The 20,274-nt window shown below is 36.1% G+C and overlaps 1 protein-coding gene across 7 annotated transcripts in view; it reads right to left on the reverse strand.

Annotated features, from left to right (window-relative positions):
* The window catches only part of LOC115218096 (lisH domain-containing protein ARMC9-like), a 64,185-nt gene extending 45,270 nt beyond the window's left edge, over positions 1 to 18,915 (reverse strand). The window contains exons 1-4 of one of the 7 annotated variants that reach the window (XM_029787883.2): positions 18,671 to 18,915; positions 5,492 to 5,563; positions 3,058 to 3,183; positions 2,415 to 2,585 (exon numbers count right to left, since the gene is read on the reverse strand). In XM_029787883.2, the coding sequence (XP_029643743.2) occupies positions 2,415 to 2,585; positions 3,058 to 3,183; positions 5,492 to 5,563; positions 18,671 to 18,673 (372 nt within the window). In that variant the 5' untranslated portion in view covers positions 18,674 to 18,915. Of the gene's footprint in view, positions 1 to 2,414; positions 2,586 to 3,057; positions 3,184 to 5,491; positions 5,564 to 8,586; positions 8,607 to 11,726; positions 11,806 to 12,400; positions 12,552 to 13,261; positions 13,281 to 16,295; positions 16,430 to 18,670 lie in introns of those variants that run through there. The other 6 variants (XM_036507820.1, XM_029787882.2, XM_036507821.1 and 3 more) reach the window with 6 other exon arrangements.
* Between the last annotated feature and the right edge of the window lie 1,359 nt (positions 18,916 to 20,274).

Consider the following 20,274-nt stretch of genomic DNA (forward strand, 5'->3'; position numbering starts at 1 on the left):
GGTTGATTCAACCCTTCTAGATACCATCCTACCTGAGACCACCTTTGGTTCTATAATACAAACTTGTTCTAAAGAGATCTAATTAAATTAACATGAAATTTTGATGGAAAGTTTTATGTTTCAAATGCTTGCTTAATAAATTCTTCATTATTTTCAAAATTATTTGAAAAAAAAAAACACTTTTCCACAGAAATATAGTTGGAAAAGGGTTAAGGTATTGAACAACCAGTCAAAAAGTTGAAGGTTTCAATCCTAACATTATCTGAGTATAACAGCCTGGACATTTTCCTGACATTATCAGAGGATTACAAACATTTAAGACCCAAGCTCCACACTTCACTTACCAGTCACATCAGTTTCTGTTATGGAAAATTTAACCATTCAATAAATGGAGATCAATAAAATAAGTAACAAACAAAGAATGAAGGACTTGACTAAAATATTTGAAAGTGATGCCTCAGTATAGCAACAGACTGGAAACAAAAAGCATGCTCGTTTGATGGTGATGCACATTTATAACCATTGTGTGATGTCTAGACTCTGGTTGATACACACACACACACATGAAGGGGTTCTTTTAGTTCCTATCTATCAAATCCACTCATGAGGTTTTGGTTAATCCTGTTAATAGTAGAAAACACTTGCCCAAGGTGCCATGCAATGGAAATCAATACCACATGGTTAGGAACCAAACTTCTTTATACAACCACAAGTTCATTGAGTGCACAAAACTGAAAAATTCCATTCCATTCTTTTCTGGTGACAAAAAGCAAGATTTGAACTCAGAGCACACAGATCCCAACCAAAACTCCAAGCCAATATACTACACACACACATACATAGCAACTGTATGCCACACATGTATGTGCATGTGTGAGTATTGACAGTAGATGTCATTGAAAACAAATGCCTTTTGAATCTATCCCAGTAACATGTATGTAAATCTAGTTTGGCTTCCTTCCTACCAAGTTGATAAACTAAATCTCAGTCAAAATACTGGATTGATATAATTAACAAAACTCCTAAAGGTGGTGCTCCAGCATGGCTGCACTCTTATAACTGAAGCCAATACAGGAAATAAAAGAGTAAAAATATAAACAACAAGTGTAACTCAGTGGTTAAGGAGCTTGCGTTCTGACCATGTGGTCTTTGATTAAGTCCCACTGTACGGCACCTTGGGTAAGCATTTGCTGTTATAGGCCCAGGCCAACCAAAGCCTTGGCAGTGGATTTGGTAATTTGGAAGACAGCTGTCATGTATATACACACATACACACATACATATATACACAGGGCTAATGCTAAGAAGTGCAGGGGCATAATGAGAGAATTGTCAGTGGGACCTCTATTCTACAAAAGCTGAAGACTGATGTTTTATGCTTCATGCAATACACCAGTCCCAGCCAAAAAGCATTGAGAGCTTGAGGTTCCACCATTAGCCACATTGATATACTAAAAATTCATCCTAGAATCCTCTCCTCAAGCCTGTGTGGAGGACCCAATTTGAATAAATCTGTCTAACTGGCTTAAAACCAGTCCTGTATATATATATACGAGCAAAACGTCCCCCGTCCAATGGACGGTGCTGAGTTGTCAAACATTTAAACCAAATTTTCTCAAAACAACTTATCCGACCATCCCATTGGCCTTCCCTTTGAGAAACACTGATTTAACCTAACTTTGAGACACCAGTAAAAGAAGAAATAAAGATAGACTTTTTTTCTATTCCAAAGAAAAACGATTTTATTCACACAAATATGCAACCGAAGAGTTTAAAGTACCAGTAATGATAAGGCTGTTGACTGGGAGAACACAAACATGGTTTAAACAGTAAGCTTGGCAGGAAAGAAACGTGCCTTTAAGCAGTACAAAAATAACAAAAAATGGAAGGTGCAGTTATGTACAGGTTGACAGAAGAAAAGCAGGACAAAAACGACTTTATCGATTGCATTCTCACTTGGAATCGATTTTTGTAATTTTTTCAAGACTTATACATGCCCTGATACTGTCGGTATCTACATATCAAATTTGAGCGCAATTGGATGGAGGATGCCCGAGATCCTAGAAGACACACAGACAGAACGGATTTTATATATATATATATATACATGCATACGTATGTATATATATATGTATGTGTGTATGTGTAAACCCTAATCTAGACAACACATGATGGTCATAAATGAGCATCATCATTTAAGTGAGATTGTTTGTTTCCAGTCATTTGCAAAAGACATTTCTATATACATGGGAAAACACTATCTTGCTTGGAAACTAGTAAAGGTTGGAAAAAGAAGTGGCACCCAGCTGTAGAAAATCTGCCTCAACAAATTCCATCTGATACATGCTAGCTGGGAAAAGTGGACATATGATGATGATGATGATGATGATACAGATTTCAGGAGCACTTCTTACTTTTGTTGGTAATTTGTGACGCATCGGATAAACAGCAAAATGAATCCATAGTGTAAACTCCAGTTTCTTAGCAACCATGTCAGTACTGCGAATATCTTGAGGAATATTTGTATTCCACTCACGCAGAAAATCTTTCCTTTTCCCTAAATCAAAATATTCAAGGATATTTTTCTGCAAAAAAAAGAAAAACAAAACATGTTCATATTTATATAGAATAAAAGTATATTTGATTATACATGTACCAGCTCAATTGAAACACTGCCTACAGCTGCTCTTCATTTAGGCAGTTGAAGCTGGAGTTCAGGTAGGAAGTCAACTTGAGTAATATCTATATATACATCATCAAATGTAAGATAACGTGAAATTTATATATATATATATATATATATATAAACAATTTATAAGTAAAGGCAAAAGAAAAAAATTCTAATGCCAAAATATGCCGTACTCTGATGCTTCAATCAATTTGTCATTTGTCTTTAAAAAGGAAGTACACATTAGATAATGAATCATGGATATATTAAGTTTCAATAAAAGATGGAATGGTTACAACTGGGATGGTTACAACATGGGGGTTATCAACAGAACTGGTCTGGAGCTACACAATCACAACAACAATATTAATAAAGGATAAAATAATTACTTGAATAGCTTTCTTCTGGTCATCTAAAACTAATTCAGCCGAAATATCACAAATTGGTTTAGACTTTTGCTGGCATTCTTCAACAAACGTCTGTTGAGCCTGTTCATAACCGCCAAACTCGAGGTACTACAATAATAGAATAACAGATAATATCATAAAGTGTTGAGAGCAGAAATGTCAAGGGTTTCATACATACATCAAGAAAGAGTAGTGAACTGACTCACATCCTCTAAATCAATCAGTGACATAGTGATGAGTTGTAAAAGATTCTCCATCTGTGATTCTGAAAATGAATGTATAGGTGCAGCTGTGTAGTGAAAAGCTTGCTTCCCAACCACCTGATTCTGAGTTCAGTTCCACTGCATGGTACTTTGGGCAAGTGTCTTCTTCTATAGCCTCAGGCCAACCAAAGCTTTGTGGGTGGATTCAGTTGACAGAAAATGAAAGAAGGCCATCATGTGTATGTGTGCGTGTGTGTGTGTGTGTGTGTGTGTGTGTGTGTGCGTGTGTGTGTGTGTGTGCGTGTGTTGTGTGTGTACGTGCACCTTTGTGTCTGTCCCCCACCCCCACCCTGTACTACCATGTTTACACTCCTGTAGCTTAGTGGTTTTGCAAAAGAGTACCAGGCTTAATCAAAGTAAAAACTGGGGTCAATTCATTCAACTAAAAATTCTCGAAGGCAGTGCCCCAACATGACAACAGTCTAATGAATGAAACAAGTAAAAAAACAGAAGATCAAAAGATACACTCATATGTACGTACATGAAGACTAATGAAACATGCATTTGTCTGATAAAGAGGCAGGCATACTCATTCCATGAGTGCAAGTATATCCACACATGCACCTGGCAAGGGTGAAGCATGTCTGTATGGTTAAGAAACTCACTTTGCAACCATATGGTTTTGGGTTCTGACCAACTGTGCTGTACCTTGGGCAAGTGTCTTCTGCTATAGCCCTAGAACAACCAATGTCTTGTGAGTGAATTTAGTTAAACAGAAATTGTATGGTGGCTTGTTGCATACATATATACATACAAACTTATGTATGTATGTATGTATGTATGTATGCATGCATGTATGTGCATGCATTGTATGTATGTGCATGCATGCATTTTATGTATGTCCCACCACCACTTGACAGCTGATGTTGGTTTGTTTATATCCCCATAGCTTAGCAGTTTGGTAAAAGAAACAGAAAGAATTAAGAACCAGACTTTAAAAAATATGTACTGGGGGGGGGTCAATTTGTTCAACTAAACCTTGAGGTGATGCCCCAGTATGACCACAGTCCAATGATTAAAGCAAGTAGAAGATAAAAGAGGTATATCCACAGACTAACTCATTTGTGTAGTCACAAATGCCATGAAATAATTTGATTCAAACAGAAGGATCTTGTCACTTTTTCGGTAACAATTCTACGAAGAACAAAAGCAGAAATAAATAAGACGGGAAGGAAAAGCCAGGAAAGGATGGATGCATCGCAAATATTACTAAGCACAGAAGAATATGAATCACCAGGGCTCAACGTCACTTTGATGGATGCAGAGGGGCTGGCATGGGACCACGTGTAATGGAGAGCACAGGTGAATTTGATCAGTTCGACACATGATCTCTGGAACCACTAACCTGGGATGATCCCAGCCCCATCAAGTAGAGCAGAAGCAAAGCACTATATAGCTAAGCTCCTGCAAGTTATTAACAGAGTAGATATCTATATAAATCCCAGTCTGATCTACAGACTGGATTTGGTGTCTACTTTAAAGCAAGTGTTACTTGTTCAAACGTGCTTGAAACATATTCAAACCGATAAGAAAGCCTTTCACTGTATTTTGTCATGGAGAACATTTTTCACTGCAGACAGATTGATGTAAACACACTGAATCAGCATGCAGTGTTCCCTAACCAGACAGGTTGATGCATTCATTCCTCTTCAGTACCGGAAACCAAAGAGGCAGATATAGCAAACTAACAAGAGAGACAGGTCTTTTTTATTATATTCCTGTCATTATACAATGACTGGTTGTGGTATTCAGCACCATGTTGTAAATAAAATAAAGGGTAACAGTGTTATGCAGTAATGTGTATAACTACAAACTTACTACCAGTTCAAATATGCTTCAGGCATATTCAAACCCATAACAAAGACATTTACTGTATTTTGACATGGAGAAAATTTCTCGCTGAAGACAGACAGGTATAAGCACAATGAGTCAGTTCACAGTACCCACCACAAAAACACACACACACACACACACACATCATAATCATTTAACATCTGTTTCTATTCTGGCATGGGTTGGATGGTTTGACAGGATCCAGTGAGACACAGGGCTGCATCAGGCTCCAGTGTCAAGTTTGGCGTAGTTTCTACAGCTGAATGGCCTTTCTACATGCCTGTGTGTATGTGCAGAAGGAAAAACATGATAGCACTTACCTCTTTCACAATAGCATTTAACTCTCCTTCAAATGCAACGACAGGCCAAGGCCTTACAGAACCAGACATAACCTGAAATATAAACGTGTATGTATGTATATATATATATATATATATATATATATATATATATATATATATATATATAAGAGTGATTTACATTAAATTTATGTTTAAAATGTTAGATTTAAACTAATTTGTTACCTTTCAGATTTCTAGTCTTGACTGAGTTTTTATTTCAGATGCATTACACTCTGTATTTCAAGTTACTTTTGATTGTCATGGTCAATTTACACACACATACACACAATATATATATATATCCTGGCATTGCAGAGGTACAGGCATGGTTGTGTGGTTGCAATGTTCACTTCCCAAACACCAACGATGTGGTTCTGGGCTCCATTTCACAGCATGACACTTTACAGAAGTGTTTTCTACAATAATCCAGGATTAGATAAACAGAAACTAAAATAAGACCAACACGTGTGTGTGTGTGTATTTCTCTTTCTCTCTCATTGCTTTGCTATCACACAATAGTTGTAAATGAGTATCAAAATCATCCCAATAGTGTTCATCATTTCTAATCTGAGGAAACATGTCCAGCAATGGGGAAATATTATATTGTCTGAAGACCAAAAAGGATTGACAACAGAGAGAGCAAGCAATCATATAAAATCTACTGCAACAAATTTCATCTGACCCTTGGAAGCATGTAAAAAGGGACAATAAATAATTATATATAAAATCATCCTCATCATTTAATGTCTGTTGTCCATGCTGGCATGGGTTGGATGGTTTGACCAGGGATGGCAAGCTGGAAGGCTGCAACAGACTCCAGTTTGATTTGGCATGCTTTCTATGGCTGGATGCCCTTCCTAATGCCAACCACTCTGAGAATGTAATGGGTGCTTTTGTGTGCTACTAACACAGGTGTAATTTGCATGACACCAGTATCATGCCACAACTATGATTTTACTTGACTTGATGGGTCATCTTCTCAAGCACAGTATAATGTCAAAGGTCTCAGTCATTGCCTCCATGAGGTCCAACACTTGAAAGGTGCTTTACACATGCCACCAGCATCAGCCATCTTGCCTCCATGAGGCCCAACACTCAAAAAGTGCATTTTATGTGCCAGTTACATGCCACTAGTATTGGACACGACCATGATTTCACTTGGCTTGCCGGGTCTTCTCAAGCACAGCATATTGCCAAAGATATCAGTCACTAGTCATTGCCTCTGAGAGGCCCAAATTTTGAAGATCATGCTTCACTCCCTCGTCCCATGTCTTCCTGGGTCTACCTCTACCACAGGTTCCCTTCACAGTTAAAGATCAGCACTTCTTTACACGGCTGTCCTTGTCCATGCACATCACATGACCACACCAGCACAGTCGTCTCTCTTGCACACCACATCTGATGCCTTTTATTCCAACTTTTCTCTCAAACATGCACACTGACATTGCACATCCAGTGAAGCATACTGGTTTCATTTCTTTCAAGCTTATGCATGTCCTCAGCTGTCTCAGCCCATGTTCCACTGCCACGTAGCAGAGCTGTTTGCACACAGGCATCATACAATCTGCCTTTCATTCTAAGGGAGAGGCCCTTTGTTGCCAGAAAAGGTAGGAGCTCTCTGAACTTTGCCCAGCCTATCCTTATTCCCACAGCTACACTCTCAGAGCATCCACCTCTACTACTAACTTGGTCACCCAGATAACAGGATCCATCTACTACCTCTAGCTTACACCCCTCGCATTTCAAGGAGTCTATTTTCTGTACATGTTCTGTGTTTATTGTACCTGTACATCTTCCACACACGAAAACTATTTTCCTTGTTAACCTTCCTCTGATATTGCTGCATCTCATACATGTCCACAGCTTACATTGGGTACATCTTATGGAGTTTCTACCTACACCTTTTCTACAGATTGAAAAGGAACATCTTGTGATTTGTCTGCCTTCCTACTTACTAAGACTCTGGTTTTTGCTAGGATAACTTGAAGGCCCTTTGATTCTAGAACTTGCTTCCATACCTGAAACTTTTCTAGTTCTGGCAGTGATTCAAATTATATATATATATATATACACACACACACTCACACATACATATAAAAACATCCATACACACATGCACATCAGCATTCACATATATGTATACTTCTGAATTGACCCTAGAATTATTACTACCACTTGGGAACTTTTGTAGACCCTAAATGGATGAAAAGTTAAACCGTGCAGTATTTGAACTCACAAACCTTAATAAGATAAACTTCTAAAATACTCTAAAAACAGCTTGTTAAGATAATTGTTATTTTTGTTGTTGATGCTAGTGTTGAGTAGTCCCAAGTCAATCCTGACCAAACAGCATAACTATGATTAAGTGCTATTCCAGCTATGACCACCCCATCTATTTTCTTTCAGACACTGTGTGCATAGCTGTCTGGAACTAAAACTACCAATGTGTTCTTCTGTTTTAATCCTTTAGTATTAAAACTGGCCATATCCTGCCCAAATATTTTACCTGTTTTATGTTCAAACCATCCAAATCTGGCCTCCCCCACCCATCCTACAATGTCATTCTAAGAATAAACAACCAAATCATCAAAATTCCAAAGCTATGAGAAAATGCATGATTAATTCAAAACAAAGCAAATAAATAGCATTACATTTGACAAAATAATCGGAATGCTAAAGGGTTAAGATGGAAATTTGGTTAGTATTTCTAGCAGGTCAAGTCAGTGTTGTTACATATATATATATTTATATCATCATTATCTTTTAACGTCCATTGTCCATTCTGGCATGAGTTGGACAGTTTGACCAGGGTTGTTAAGCTGAAGGGCTGCACCAGACTCCAGTCTGATTTGGCATGGTTTCTACATCTAGATGCCCTTCCTAACAACATATGTGTATATATATGTTTAACAAGCTATCACATGGTTTCCATCAACCAAATTCATTCAAAATCATTGGTTGGTCAAGGTCTATAGTTAAAGACACAGTCTCAAGGTGCCATACAGTGGGACTGAACCTGAAACCATGTGGTTCTGAAGCAAGCTTCTTAACCACACAGCCATGCTTGTACCTACCTATAAATAGACACTTGATGTCTACCAATCTGCTATCTCTTTCTCTTCCGTGCTTCTTCTTTATAACTATTCCATCAGTCTTGGAAACGTTGCTAGCCCTTCACTCACTCACTCCTTTATTTCTGGTAAAAGGAATACTGCAAGTGGTCGTCCATTATTCCAACTTATAGAGTTCACTGTAGCTGATCCAGAAAGAAAGAGGAAAACACTGGAAGGATCTCAGCATGATTTGAACAGAGAGCTGACAAAATACAAGGCATTCTATCTGACACTAAGGACTCCTCAAATTTACCATTTTTCATAGTATATTAGAGGAGCTTAGTTTAACAAGCAAAAAGTATGAAAGAGATTAAGTCAACTCTAGTGGGATTTAAACTCAGAACAAAGAGAGATGTGACTATATAAAGGCTGTTGGTTTTCTTCTCTCCCCATCGTTTCTTCTCAAGCTCTTTTTATGATTAGAATCTAACACAAAAGACAACATATTTCTAAATAAAGCACATTCATTTTAGGCTCATAGTTATTGCTGTTACTGGATAGTCCTGAGATAGCTTTGGCTGGCTCACAGGTTATCAGTTCAATGATTATGCTCAGTACCAGTGTTGTCATCAGATGACACCACTAGTGGCATTGAGAAAAGATTTAACTTTGATTCCTTGATGATTTGAAGTGCTCCTAAAAGGAGAAAACTAGAAGAATGATAGCAGTTGTATTAAAATGGCTTCAATTCAGCTGTTCCTATTAAAATGGCTTCAATTCAGCTATTCCTATATAAATGGCTTCAATTCAGCCATTTAATAAGTAATTAAATGCTCACTTATAATCCACTGATAACTAATTATTTCTTAATTATAAACTATTGCTTACTAATGAAACAATTACACACCATTATTTACTAATGAAACACCTACTCACTGTACACCATTGATTACTAATTATGTAAATAATGAAGTACAACTTACTAATGAAAAGCTATTTACTAAATGGAATACTCACTAATTATATACTATTGACTTCACCTAAACACTAATTATATACCCACTACTAACAAATGAAACCAAACATCCATGAAAAATTACTGGAAACTTGTGGAACCCATGAAAATTCCATATTTTGTCATTTTGTCTTTTTGCTGAATTTCTTCCAACCACTTGAAGTTTTTCAAATTTCAGATTAATCTTTTAAAATGTTTAGCTCTGATGTAATCTAATGAATGTGATTTTTATCATTAAATACAAAACTACATCAGAACAATAAATTTGAAAATAATCTAGTGAAAATTTGAAAAACTTTAAGAAGTTGGAAGAAATCTAATAAGATCTGCTCATTGCTTATTTCTATTTTGATGCATATATTTACACATTTACAAGATTGTTTTATTTTAAAAACTTGGATTATACCTTCAATTTTGTTCTATACTTAAAAGTTGCTTAAAGCCAATCACTTGAAACTGTTTCATGTAGAAAATTTGAACTATGTCTCTGATTTTGTTCCACAGTTAAGGTGTTGTAAAGCATAATCTCCAGATGCTGTAACCAGTGGAATATTGTAGATAATAGATTTTTGCATACCTACACAAGTGTTCCACCTGCCACACACCAACTCACAGAAAAATGGGTATTTTTTAATGAAATTTTCTACAAATACATTTCAGATGGCATAAATGATGATTATAAATGATGAATTTAAAGAGCAAAAAAATAAATAAATAATAATAATAACTGGTGGACACACACACACATACATAATGACACACAACATACAATTTTTTCAAAATTTCAAGTAACATTTTGTTGATATATATATTCATTTGATGTGTCAGTTTGTATGTTTAGGTGTGCACAACATTTTGTTTTGCTTTTACATCAAATCCCAATATTATTGTAATATACTGTAGATAAAAGATATTTGTAGAAAATTTCATTGCAAAAAAAAAAAAATAATAAAATTCATTATTCTGAAAGTTATGAGGAAACAAAATCAGGGTGGGTGCCTACTTGTGTAGGTATGCTACAATATCTTGTGACAAGTGTAATGAATGAGAACACATACAGATATAAACCACAAAATGATGAGATAATGTTGACAAATTTAACAGTGGATGACAGGCGTAAAATCAAGTTGACACCTTCTGAGATTCTCTCCCTTGTTTATTGCTAACAGACGTCCATTACACTTTAAACGTTTACCACATTCACCTGACTCAATAACTGTGTTACAATCTTCTATGTAGAAATTTTATTTGCTAGAAATAGTAGTTCAATCTCCCTATATTAAGTACATTCACCTTACTAAATAACCATTTGACACAAGCCTCTATGTAGTATTTCTACATGTTAGAAATAGTAGTCCAATCTTCTACCATCTTAAATAAAGGCTAAACTGGGGCTATACAATGACAATAACAAAAACGTCGGTGGTATTTTTTTGTATCATCCTAAATTACTCATTTCTCTCACAAGAAGCATGAATGAATAATTATAGACATCCACTTTGCAATTACAAGGTGCTAAGTTCAATTCCAATGAATGGTATGTTGAATAAGTTTTGTGAGTGAAAGTGAATAGACAGAAAGTGAGATGACTTTTATTAGGTTTGCCCAGATTTGCTATATCATTATCATGCTGGGTTGTCATCTGAGAACTGTTCACACACTCTCTAATTCAATAAACAGTTTAAGTGATCAAACAACTAAAAAAAAAATCATAGGCGCAGGAGTGGTTGTGTGGTAAGTAGCTTACTTTCAAACCACATGGTTCCGGGTTCCGTCCCACTCCGTGGCATCTTGGGCAAGTGTCTTCTACTATATCCTCGGGCCAACCAAAGCCTTATGAGTGGATTTGGTAGACGGAAACTGAAAGAAGCCCATCGTATATATGTATATATATGCGTGTGTATGTGTGTATGTTTGTGTTTCTGTGTTTGTCCCCCTGGCATTGCTTGACAACCGATGCTGGTGTGTTTATGTCCCCGTCACTTAGCGGTTCGGCAAAAGAGACCGATAGAATAAGTACTGGGCTTAGAAAGAATAAGTCCCGGGGTCAATTTGCTCGACTAAAGGTGGTGCTGCAGCATGGCCACAGTCAAATGACTGAAACAAATAAAAGAGTAAAAGAGTAAAGAATATTGTCAAAACTAACATCAGTCCATTTACAACAGAGTCCAATGTTGTTTCTCCTGGTGAGTCTTTCCCTTTCAACTGTCCACTCCTTTTGACTTTAAGCAGTTCTTGTTAATGCTCTATAAATATAATAAGTTTGTTGATTGTTTCATTAGTTATTTCTAAATACAACTAATTGCTAATTAAATAAATAGAACACTGCAGATTAGCCTAATTCATAACAACCACTGAATTATTAATTAATTTTCAAAACATGTGTATTCTTCTGTGATTCTAAATTTCGTTTTCTTTTTGTTCCTATTTTGTCATAATATACCAGCCTAAAAAGAATGGTGAACTGACAGAAATGGTTGAGACCACATGGTTTCAAATCCTACAAGAACTGATTTTTCTTTCATCCTTCTCAAGTTAATAAAATCAAGTTCCAACGAAGAACTGAGTTTGAGCTTAATTGAATATGTCCTTACCAAAAATTACAGAGCTTGTGTATATACTAATGTAGTGAGGCTTCAGTTGACATGCCATCATTAAAGGCAACATGTTGTTTGTTATAGGAGGTATTGATGCCTATACAAATATAGTCCAACCAATTAGAATTGCTACTTGTTATGGTTGATTCAGTGAACTTAAAAGGAAATGAGAAAGTTTTCCCATCAAATAGCCTGACCAAAAGTTCTAGATACTTTTACTTACAGTTATAAAAAGTTAACAAATTCAACCTCAGATAGAGCCATCCAGAACCCACACTGAACTATGTCACTGTATGTGATATTCCCATGCCCTCTTCCACTTTTCATTACTTAAAATCTTTATGTCACGTTTGAGAAAAGGGGTTGGCTTTGCATAATAATGTCAAATATGCACTCATCGTTCCTTTAAATTAAATATATGTATACATGTAAATATAAGCAATGTGTGTTAATAAGACTATATGAAAACTCAAATATTAGTGTGGTCATTCTTGACTTCACATGGAGCCACCTAATATTGTGCACTACCAACAAAGGATTAATGATTACAGCCCTCCTAAACTAGAAATCAATATACTACCCCTTACAAACTTTGCTGAATGATGGATGCAAGTTTATATACATGTGTGTGTGCAGTGTACATTCATACATACATATATAGATGTGTGTATTTTTTTCTATTTTAATATCCACTTTCTCATGCTTGCATATGTGTGTGTGTGAGGGATAGAGAGAAAGAGAGAGTGTGTGATTTGAGTAGGTATTCAGTAATTACACAATAATAATTTACTAAAAAGTCATATATACCATTTCTGAAAGAAATGCGAGAATACATTTGGATAGCATAATATAGTGTTTTTAATTTTCCAACTCTAATGTGCTATACTTAATAACAGAGTCTTCAACTGTCTAATTATAAAATACAGATTACCACAGAACAACGTGGCAGCCATTCATTATTGAATACTTTCAACCCTTAAATATTATAATATGAAGACACTCACTCCTTGATTGCTCACCCTTTAATGAAAATTACAATCTCTGTTAACAAAAGCATTGTTGACTCAAAATAAAATCTACCTACCATGGGTCAACAGAGAACCTCTAGATGGTCGCTCAACTTGCTAGAAATAATAGCCAGATTTCTTTCATGTAACATCATACTTTTCTAAAATAGGAAGCATACACTGAATGGTATAGTTGGAAGACCATTATATCTGAAAAAGAAGATGGATGCTTATGGCTTGAATAACTTTAAATATAAGGTCTACTTTATCTGGAGGTTAAACAATAACAACAACCAGCATGGTGTTGGAGTTTCTGTCAATCATATGAAAGCTGCTTTAAATAACATCTTCCTGAGAAAACTGAGGCAAACTACTTCAGTGCTACTTTAGCATGCGGCTTTCTGCAGTATCCACAGTCTATGCTGTGAAATGACCTATCTGAGTTGGGGTTAGGGTTCAGATTAGATTTTAGGGCTAGGTGAGGGTTTAGGGTAAGGGTTAAGAGTTAGGATTTGGGTAAGACTGCATGCAAAGGTGTAAATGGCCAGGTAGAATGCATGTAAAAGTGACACCACTAATTTTTACCAAGGATCAGTAATAAAGAGCACACAGAGGTTTCTTTGGCTTGATAAATATGTCTTCAGTTAAAAAGGTATACAATAGAGAAACGAGTGTCTTCATTTAAAAGCATTTAATATGCAAAAGGATTCAATACTGATAATAAATCAAAGAGAGCTGCATTGTACAATAGTACCAATATTCTTTTCTATTCTAGGCACAAGGCCCGAAATTTTGGGGGAGGGGGTCATTCAATTAGATTGACCCCAGTATGCAACTGGTACTTAATTTATCGGCCCCGAAAGGATGAAAGGCAAAATCAATCTCAGCGGAATTTGAACTCAGAACGTAAAGACAGACGAAATACCGCTAAGCATTTCACCCGGCCTGCTAATGTTTCTAATTTTTTTTACTACCCACTACAGGGCAAACATAGAGGGAACAACATACATGTGGTGACACACAAACAGAGAAAAAAGTTAGAAGCAACATACGAAGAATGACATGGAAAGTGAAATGAAAAATGGAATGAAACCACTATGCCCCACTTCATAGCAGCTTCATTTATACCTTTTAAACTTCATTCCCACTAGAAGATCAATTTCGAATTCTTCCACCACTTCCTCATATGTCATATACTGTGGTAATACATCCCAGTCCAATTTGACCTCCCAACACCTATATCCACTTTTAAATCTTTTTTTTCTGTTCATCTGAGCACAGCGTACAACAGTGCCATCCCTTTATGTTGTCAAAACTCGTTGTTCCAACTGTTTTAAAGTCTTCCCAAGATAACACTTCTTTACACAGTTTTTCATTTGAGTACTCATACATTACTGCATGGCATTTTTTTTTCCTCTTTGTTTGTCTGGAGGGAGGTAGTTTGGGAGTTCTGTTTGTACATTTTTCTGTGTCAGAGAGGGATGGGCAGGTTTGGTGTTTGTAGGGGGTAGGGTGGGTCGAAGAGGGTGTTGGGTGGTTATGGGCTTAATTTTTTCCTTTTTCCTATTGTTTCCCATTTGTTCTCTGTTTCTTTCTTCTCTTCTTCTGTTGATATCTTTTCTTGCTCTTTCTGGGTCTCTTCCTCTTGTATCTCCATCTTTTTGGTCTTTGAAGGGCAATCTGATCTGATGTGGCCTTTCAGGTCACATTTAAAGCATCTAGGGATTTTGACCCCCCACCCTGACCCTCATTATCACGCTGTCCATACTTATTGTTTTTGTAATGTTTTCTAGGATTTCAATTGAACCTAGAATAATCATGTCCAGTATATGTCCCTTCCATATAACACTGTGTGTTTTTGTGGCCTGGAGAATCACTATATTGTCCTCATTTCCCAGAAGGACAGCAGCTGCTATCCAGGCCACATCTATCTCTGGCAGAATTCCCTCCACTCTAATTCTGGTCGCATGTTATTCACAGTAAGTGGGCAAAAGCACCACTTCCTCACTCTTAATAGTAGTTGCTGTGTGCTTTTCTGCTGTTGCCACATCCTCTTGCAAGGTACACAATTTCATGCCATATTGGTCCTAACGCCTTCTCCACTTCACCCATGGTCACGACATCAATTTTTCCTTTAATTATTGAAAATGTCTTGTACGAAATTGTCCTTTCTTTGATATCATTAAGCATCTCATGCGGTTGCGGGGAGGGGCAACTTAACGTCAAATCCATCCTGACTTAACAATTTTTGTAATTTTCAAACTCACCGATATTGACATCATTTTCCTGGCATTTTGCCATGTCCGCAAAGTTTCTCTTTTCTTCGTTTAATTTATTGTCCATTTTCTTGACCGTTTTCAAAAATTCTTCCTCTGAAGATGACATATCTGAAAAGCTGAAGTCTTCTTCAGACATCTTTTTCTTTAAGCCGACCCTAATCTATGAGGAGGGGAATCACAAACGAATAGCTGCAAAGCAGCACAAAAACAATTTACAGAGGGTCAAAAAACACTGACACAAAATTACAACGACACTAACACAGTGAAGATTACTGCAAAAACAACTTACAGACACTGAGTAGCGTGCTGACGTTTCTGCCAGCTCACCGCCTTACAATAGTATCAATATTGTCGGCATACTGTGTGCTCCTGCTTGACTTTGTTTCCTCATAACTTTTTTTTTTTTAATGGATATCTCAATGAAACTTCCTACAAATTTTTTTACTAATACTAATGCAAATCACACATATATCAACAAAATGCAACTTGAGATTTCGAAAAAACGATGCTATGCATGGCAGTAGGTCTGTGTGCGCGACCACCATTTTCTTTTTCATAATACATTCCGATATAATTGTAATTTACATCATCTGAAAGGCATTCGTAGAAAATTTCATCAAAAATAATCATTTGTCTAAGAGTTATGAGGAAACAAAATCGATAGAGTACACTTGCGTAGGTGTGCCATATTTTCTTTAACTTTTTAATTATAATATACTATTTTGAATATTCTATAAGATTTTTAAAAAACAAACACCCTAAAAAGGGAAACAAAACTCTTCGATAAAGAAACGTATTTAAAAAGGGTTCGATGAGAATAAATTTTCGTTACCTTAACAATCGATGTGAATGGTTAATTATATACACAAGTCTTATTTCATATACGTAAATCTCAAACAGATACTCTCTTTGTTATAAATCTGCCCCGACATATATCCGGATAAACGTCGTTTTCAATGAAATAAATGTGTTATTGTTATTCATTACCTAGCAACCATGCGAATCAAAACATCCGTTTTATTCCATCAATACAGCCTACGAATCATCAGTGCTTATAGTCAGCGAGGGTGAGGAAGCGAGGGAAGGAACACGCCTACAAACATCAATGGTGCCTGAGAAGAAGTCATAATAACGAGTCCTGTCCTACAGTGAATTACCGTCGTAACACACACACACGCGCATATATATAAAATACATCCCTGTCCACTATATATATTGTTTTTAAAAAAACCATTCACATATAAATATATATAAGTAAAATGTGATAGATAGAGAGAGAGAGAAAGAGAGACAACACAGCTAGTATTTCCCTCAATCATTATTCGAAATTGCTTGTTTTCACTCAAAAACTGTGACCTGTGCGAAAGTTTAACAACTGACAACTCTGAGTGATGGCAGATGAGGAGAAAACAATCACGAACCATAATTATACGCTTTGAGTACTTTTTCCCCTCATTTGTGAAAATAAATCTCACTCCTTAAACACACACGAAGTGTATACAAGTAATAAATTTAAAGCAAATTGAAGCTGATTGCTAAAATGAAAAAAAAAAAATTCAAAATGGGTATCAAAAGAAATTGTTTTGTTATTTTAGAATTTTTAAAAGAAAATTGCCGCGATTAACGCGAACAGTTCTAGAGTTACGTACCCTCGATAAGGTTACCATAACAACTAGTTAAACAAAAATATTTCTTCAGTTTTAAACAGTCATTTCGCTCTTGAATTTAGTATTAATCCCGCTACAAGGCTTTAATACAAGCTTAAATGGTATTTTTTTCTTTCTTTCTTTCTTTTTTTTTTGTTAACCGTTATTTTATTAATTATTGAGATATATTGTGCTTTGCAAGCGATATGATTTGCGGTCATGTGTAGGAGCGATGATGCTCACACCGTATGAGACTTGAAACACACTCGTACACACACGAAGAGCCTAAACTAAGATTATTTTTCTTTAATAACGATGCTGATTATAGGATATCAAAATCTGCCACTGACCATGTATGACTAAATCACTAGACATCTTTTTACACCACTATATCGTCTCATCGTATCTTTCCATATTTTCTAAGAGTTGCGTCCCTTAAATTAATGAATTATATTTATTTCATTCTTTAACTATTTTGATATCAACCCGTCCAAAACTTCGCGTTTTAAAATGATCAAAATTAAAGACTTAACGAGGACAAAATTATTTCACTAAATTTTCCATTTTTTTATATAATTAAAACAAAGTGTTTCAATAGGAATATACCAACGAAAGAGCTAGAACTTTAGGCAGCGTATCATCAGCTTTTTCAAAGTTTCATTGCTATGCACACACACAAAAAAGTGAGGATTGAAACCGTTTTAAAAAATAGATGCATGTATTGCATTTAATCCACAAAAGAGCATACATGTATTGTGGTGAATTAAAACTACTTAAGATTTCTGAATATCATGGCTGTCTTTCACTCGCCCCTGAAATCCGCGGTACAGCTATGGTCAATACATAGTAGTAGGGTTGAAAATGTCGACTCTAGGGCGATGGGTTGGTAAAACTGTAGACAAAATGGTTTGTGATTGTTACACTTCTTTATGCTCGGATTAAAATCCGTCTAGGATCGACTCTTGTCTTTTTCTTCTCGGCGTTGATAAAGCATGTACTAACGAAAAACTGCGCCTATGTTTAAAAATCAATACTCTTAGAGTGTCAGATTACCGGAGTGTCGAACAAAACGATTTGTAGTGTTTAGTTACACCTAAGTTCAAATCCTACAAAGGCTAGTTTAGTGTTTATCCTTCCAGGAGTCGATAAAGTAAACATTAGTCAAGTTCTAAGCCCAGTTTTATCGACTACAGCTTTTTCTAAAAAGTGAGTGACCTTATACTCATTTTAGGATTAGGATTGTTAATCATCACTTCTGAATAACTTGAACAAACTCATTCAATTTTGAAACATTTACATAATAATAATATCGTTTTTAGTTAATCTCGGATTTTTAAAGTTAGAAATTATAGTAAAACGCAGCACTAATAAATGTTATTGGTTTCTCGAGAATTTTCACTTTCTTAAATGTATTTTTAAAGACAAATCAATGTTTCAAACTCTAATATTATCATTAAAAAGAAATAATGGTAGTAGTAGCTAAACAAATTATCTTTCAATGAAAATGTTCAAATAAACTAATTGCTAAAAAAAAAAATTTTAATATGTACTATGTTCTAACCATTTCAGCTGCCTAAATCATGTTCACACTAAAACTTCACATCCAGGGATTCAATACACACCATAAATATTAATCAATATTAAAATATTAATCAATAGTGGCAAAATTATTCCTAAACTCTTAGTATCGACGAGAACAATTTCAACGGTGACTGAGCAAATCTATGATATAAGGCATTCCAGCCATGACCACCAGGACATAATCTGATACGTTCTTCCTTCTTTAAAACAAAAGAAAAAGGGCGTTTTGAAGGAGAAAATTTGGTTTAGTACAACGGAACACAGAAATGCTGCATGATGGGAGATATAGAATCGTCGAATGGTTTCAAATTTTGGCACATAGCCAGCAATTTTCGAGATTGAAGTAAGTTGATTACACAGACTCCAGTGTTCAACTGCTACGTATTTTATGAGCTCCAAAGGATGAAAGGCATAGTCGACATCGGCAGAATTTGAATTCAAAACGTGAAGACGGGCGAAATTCTTCGCGTGCTAATGATTCTGCCAGAGTTTCTTTATTTCCCATAAAGAGTACACACAGAAATTGGCACAACGCATGTGGAAGACATTAAAAAATTACACAGACAAATAAATAAATATAAAAATTAAAAGCGTATGATATACATGCATGATAACAATGAAATGAATATGAAATTGAACTATTTGCCCCACCAAGCAGTCTCATTTCTTCCCTTTACCATTTATGAGGTGTCTCCCTTAATATATAGACTCAATGCTGCTTTATTAAGTCTTTGTACTTCAAACTATACGGTGACTTTTTAATGTCCGTGTACAGCCTCCAATATATGACTCCTTTTTTATAATTGGATATCACATCCTTTTGGCTTTGAGTTACCAGTACACACAATTGCAAGCCTATAATGTTTATGAATCCCTCCATGTTCACGAATTTCGCCTTTTTCCACCTCCTAATCTCACAAATCAAATCCTCTTCTGTCAACAAACAATAATTCTCACGGGGAGGGAGCTTTTGTAAATCCTGTGATGTCTGTTTGCTTTCTTTTTTCTTTTTGTTTTGTAAAGTAGGGGAATGGGTGGATTTGGTGTCTGCAGGTAGAAGGTGGGACTGAGTGGGTGTGGGAGGGATGGGACGGTTTGGGGTTTCATCTCGTTCTCTCCTTTCTTTCTCTTTTTCCCAGCTACTGTCCATACTTCCTCCTTACTCTGCGCTTCCTCCAGTATCTCCTGAATTTTTTCTGGCTCATTTTCCTCTTTTTCTGTTGCTTTCTGTGTGATACAGTGTGCCATAATGTGGCCTTTCTGGTCACATTTAAATTAACGAGGGACTCTTCCCTCCACCCACACTCTTAGAATCGTCTCTCCGATCGACACCGTTTCTACGAGTCCTTCCAGAGTTTCCACTTCCGCTTGAACAATTAGGTCTAGCGTCTTGCCTTTCCATTTTGTTCCTTCTATTTCTGTGGCCTGAATGACGGCCACCTCTTCCTTATTTCCGAGGACCGCTGCCGCAACCCAAACCACATCTATATCTGGTGGGATTCCTTCTACCCTAATCTTGGAAGTCTTTTTTCCAAGATAAGTGGGTAGAAGGACCACTTTATCTGTTCTTGCCGTAGTCACTGC

This window comes from Octopus sinensis, linkage group LG12, assembly GCF_006345805.1.
Source record: "Octopus sinensis linkage group LG12, ASM634580v1, whole genome shotgun sequence".
In the NCBI taxonomy this organism is placed as follows: Eukaryota; Metazoa; Mollusca; class Cephalopoda; order Octopoda; family Octopodidae; genus Octopus; species Octopus sinensis.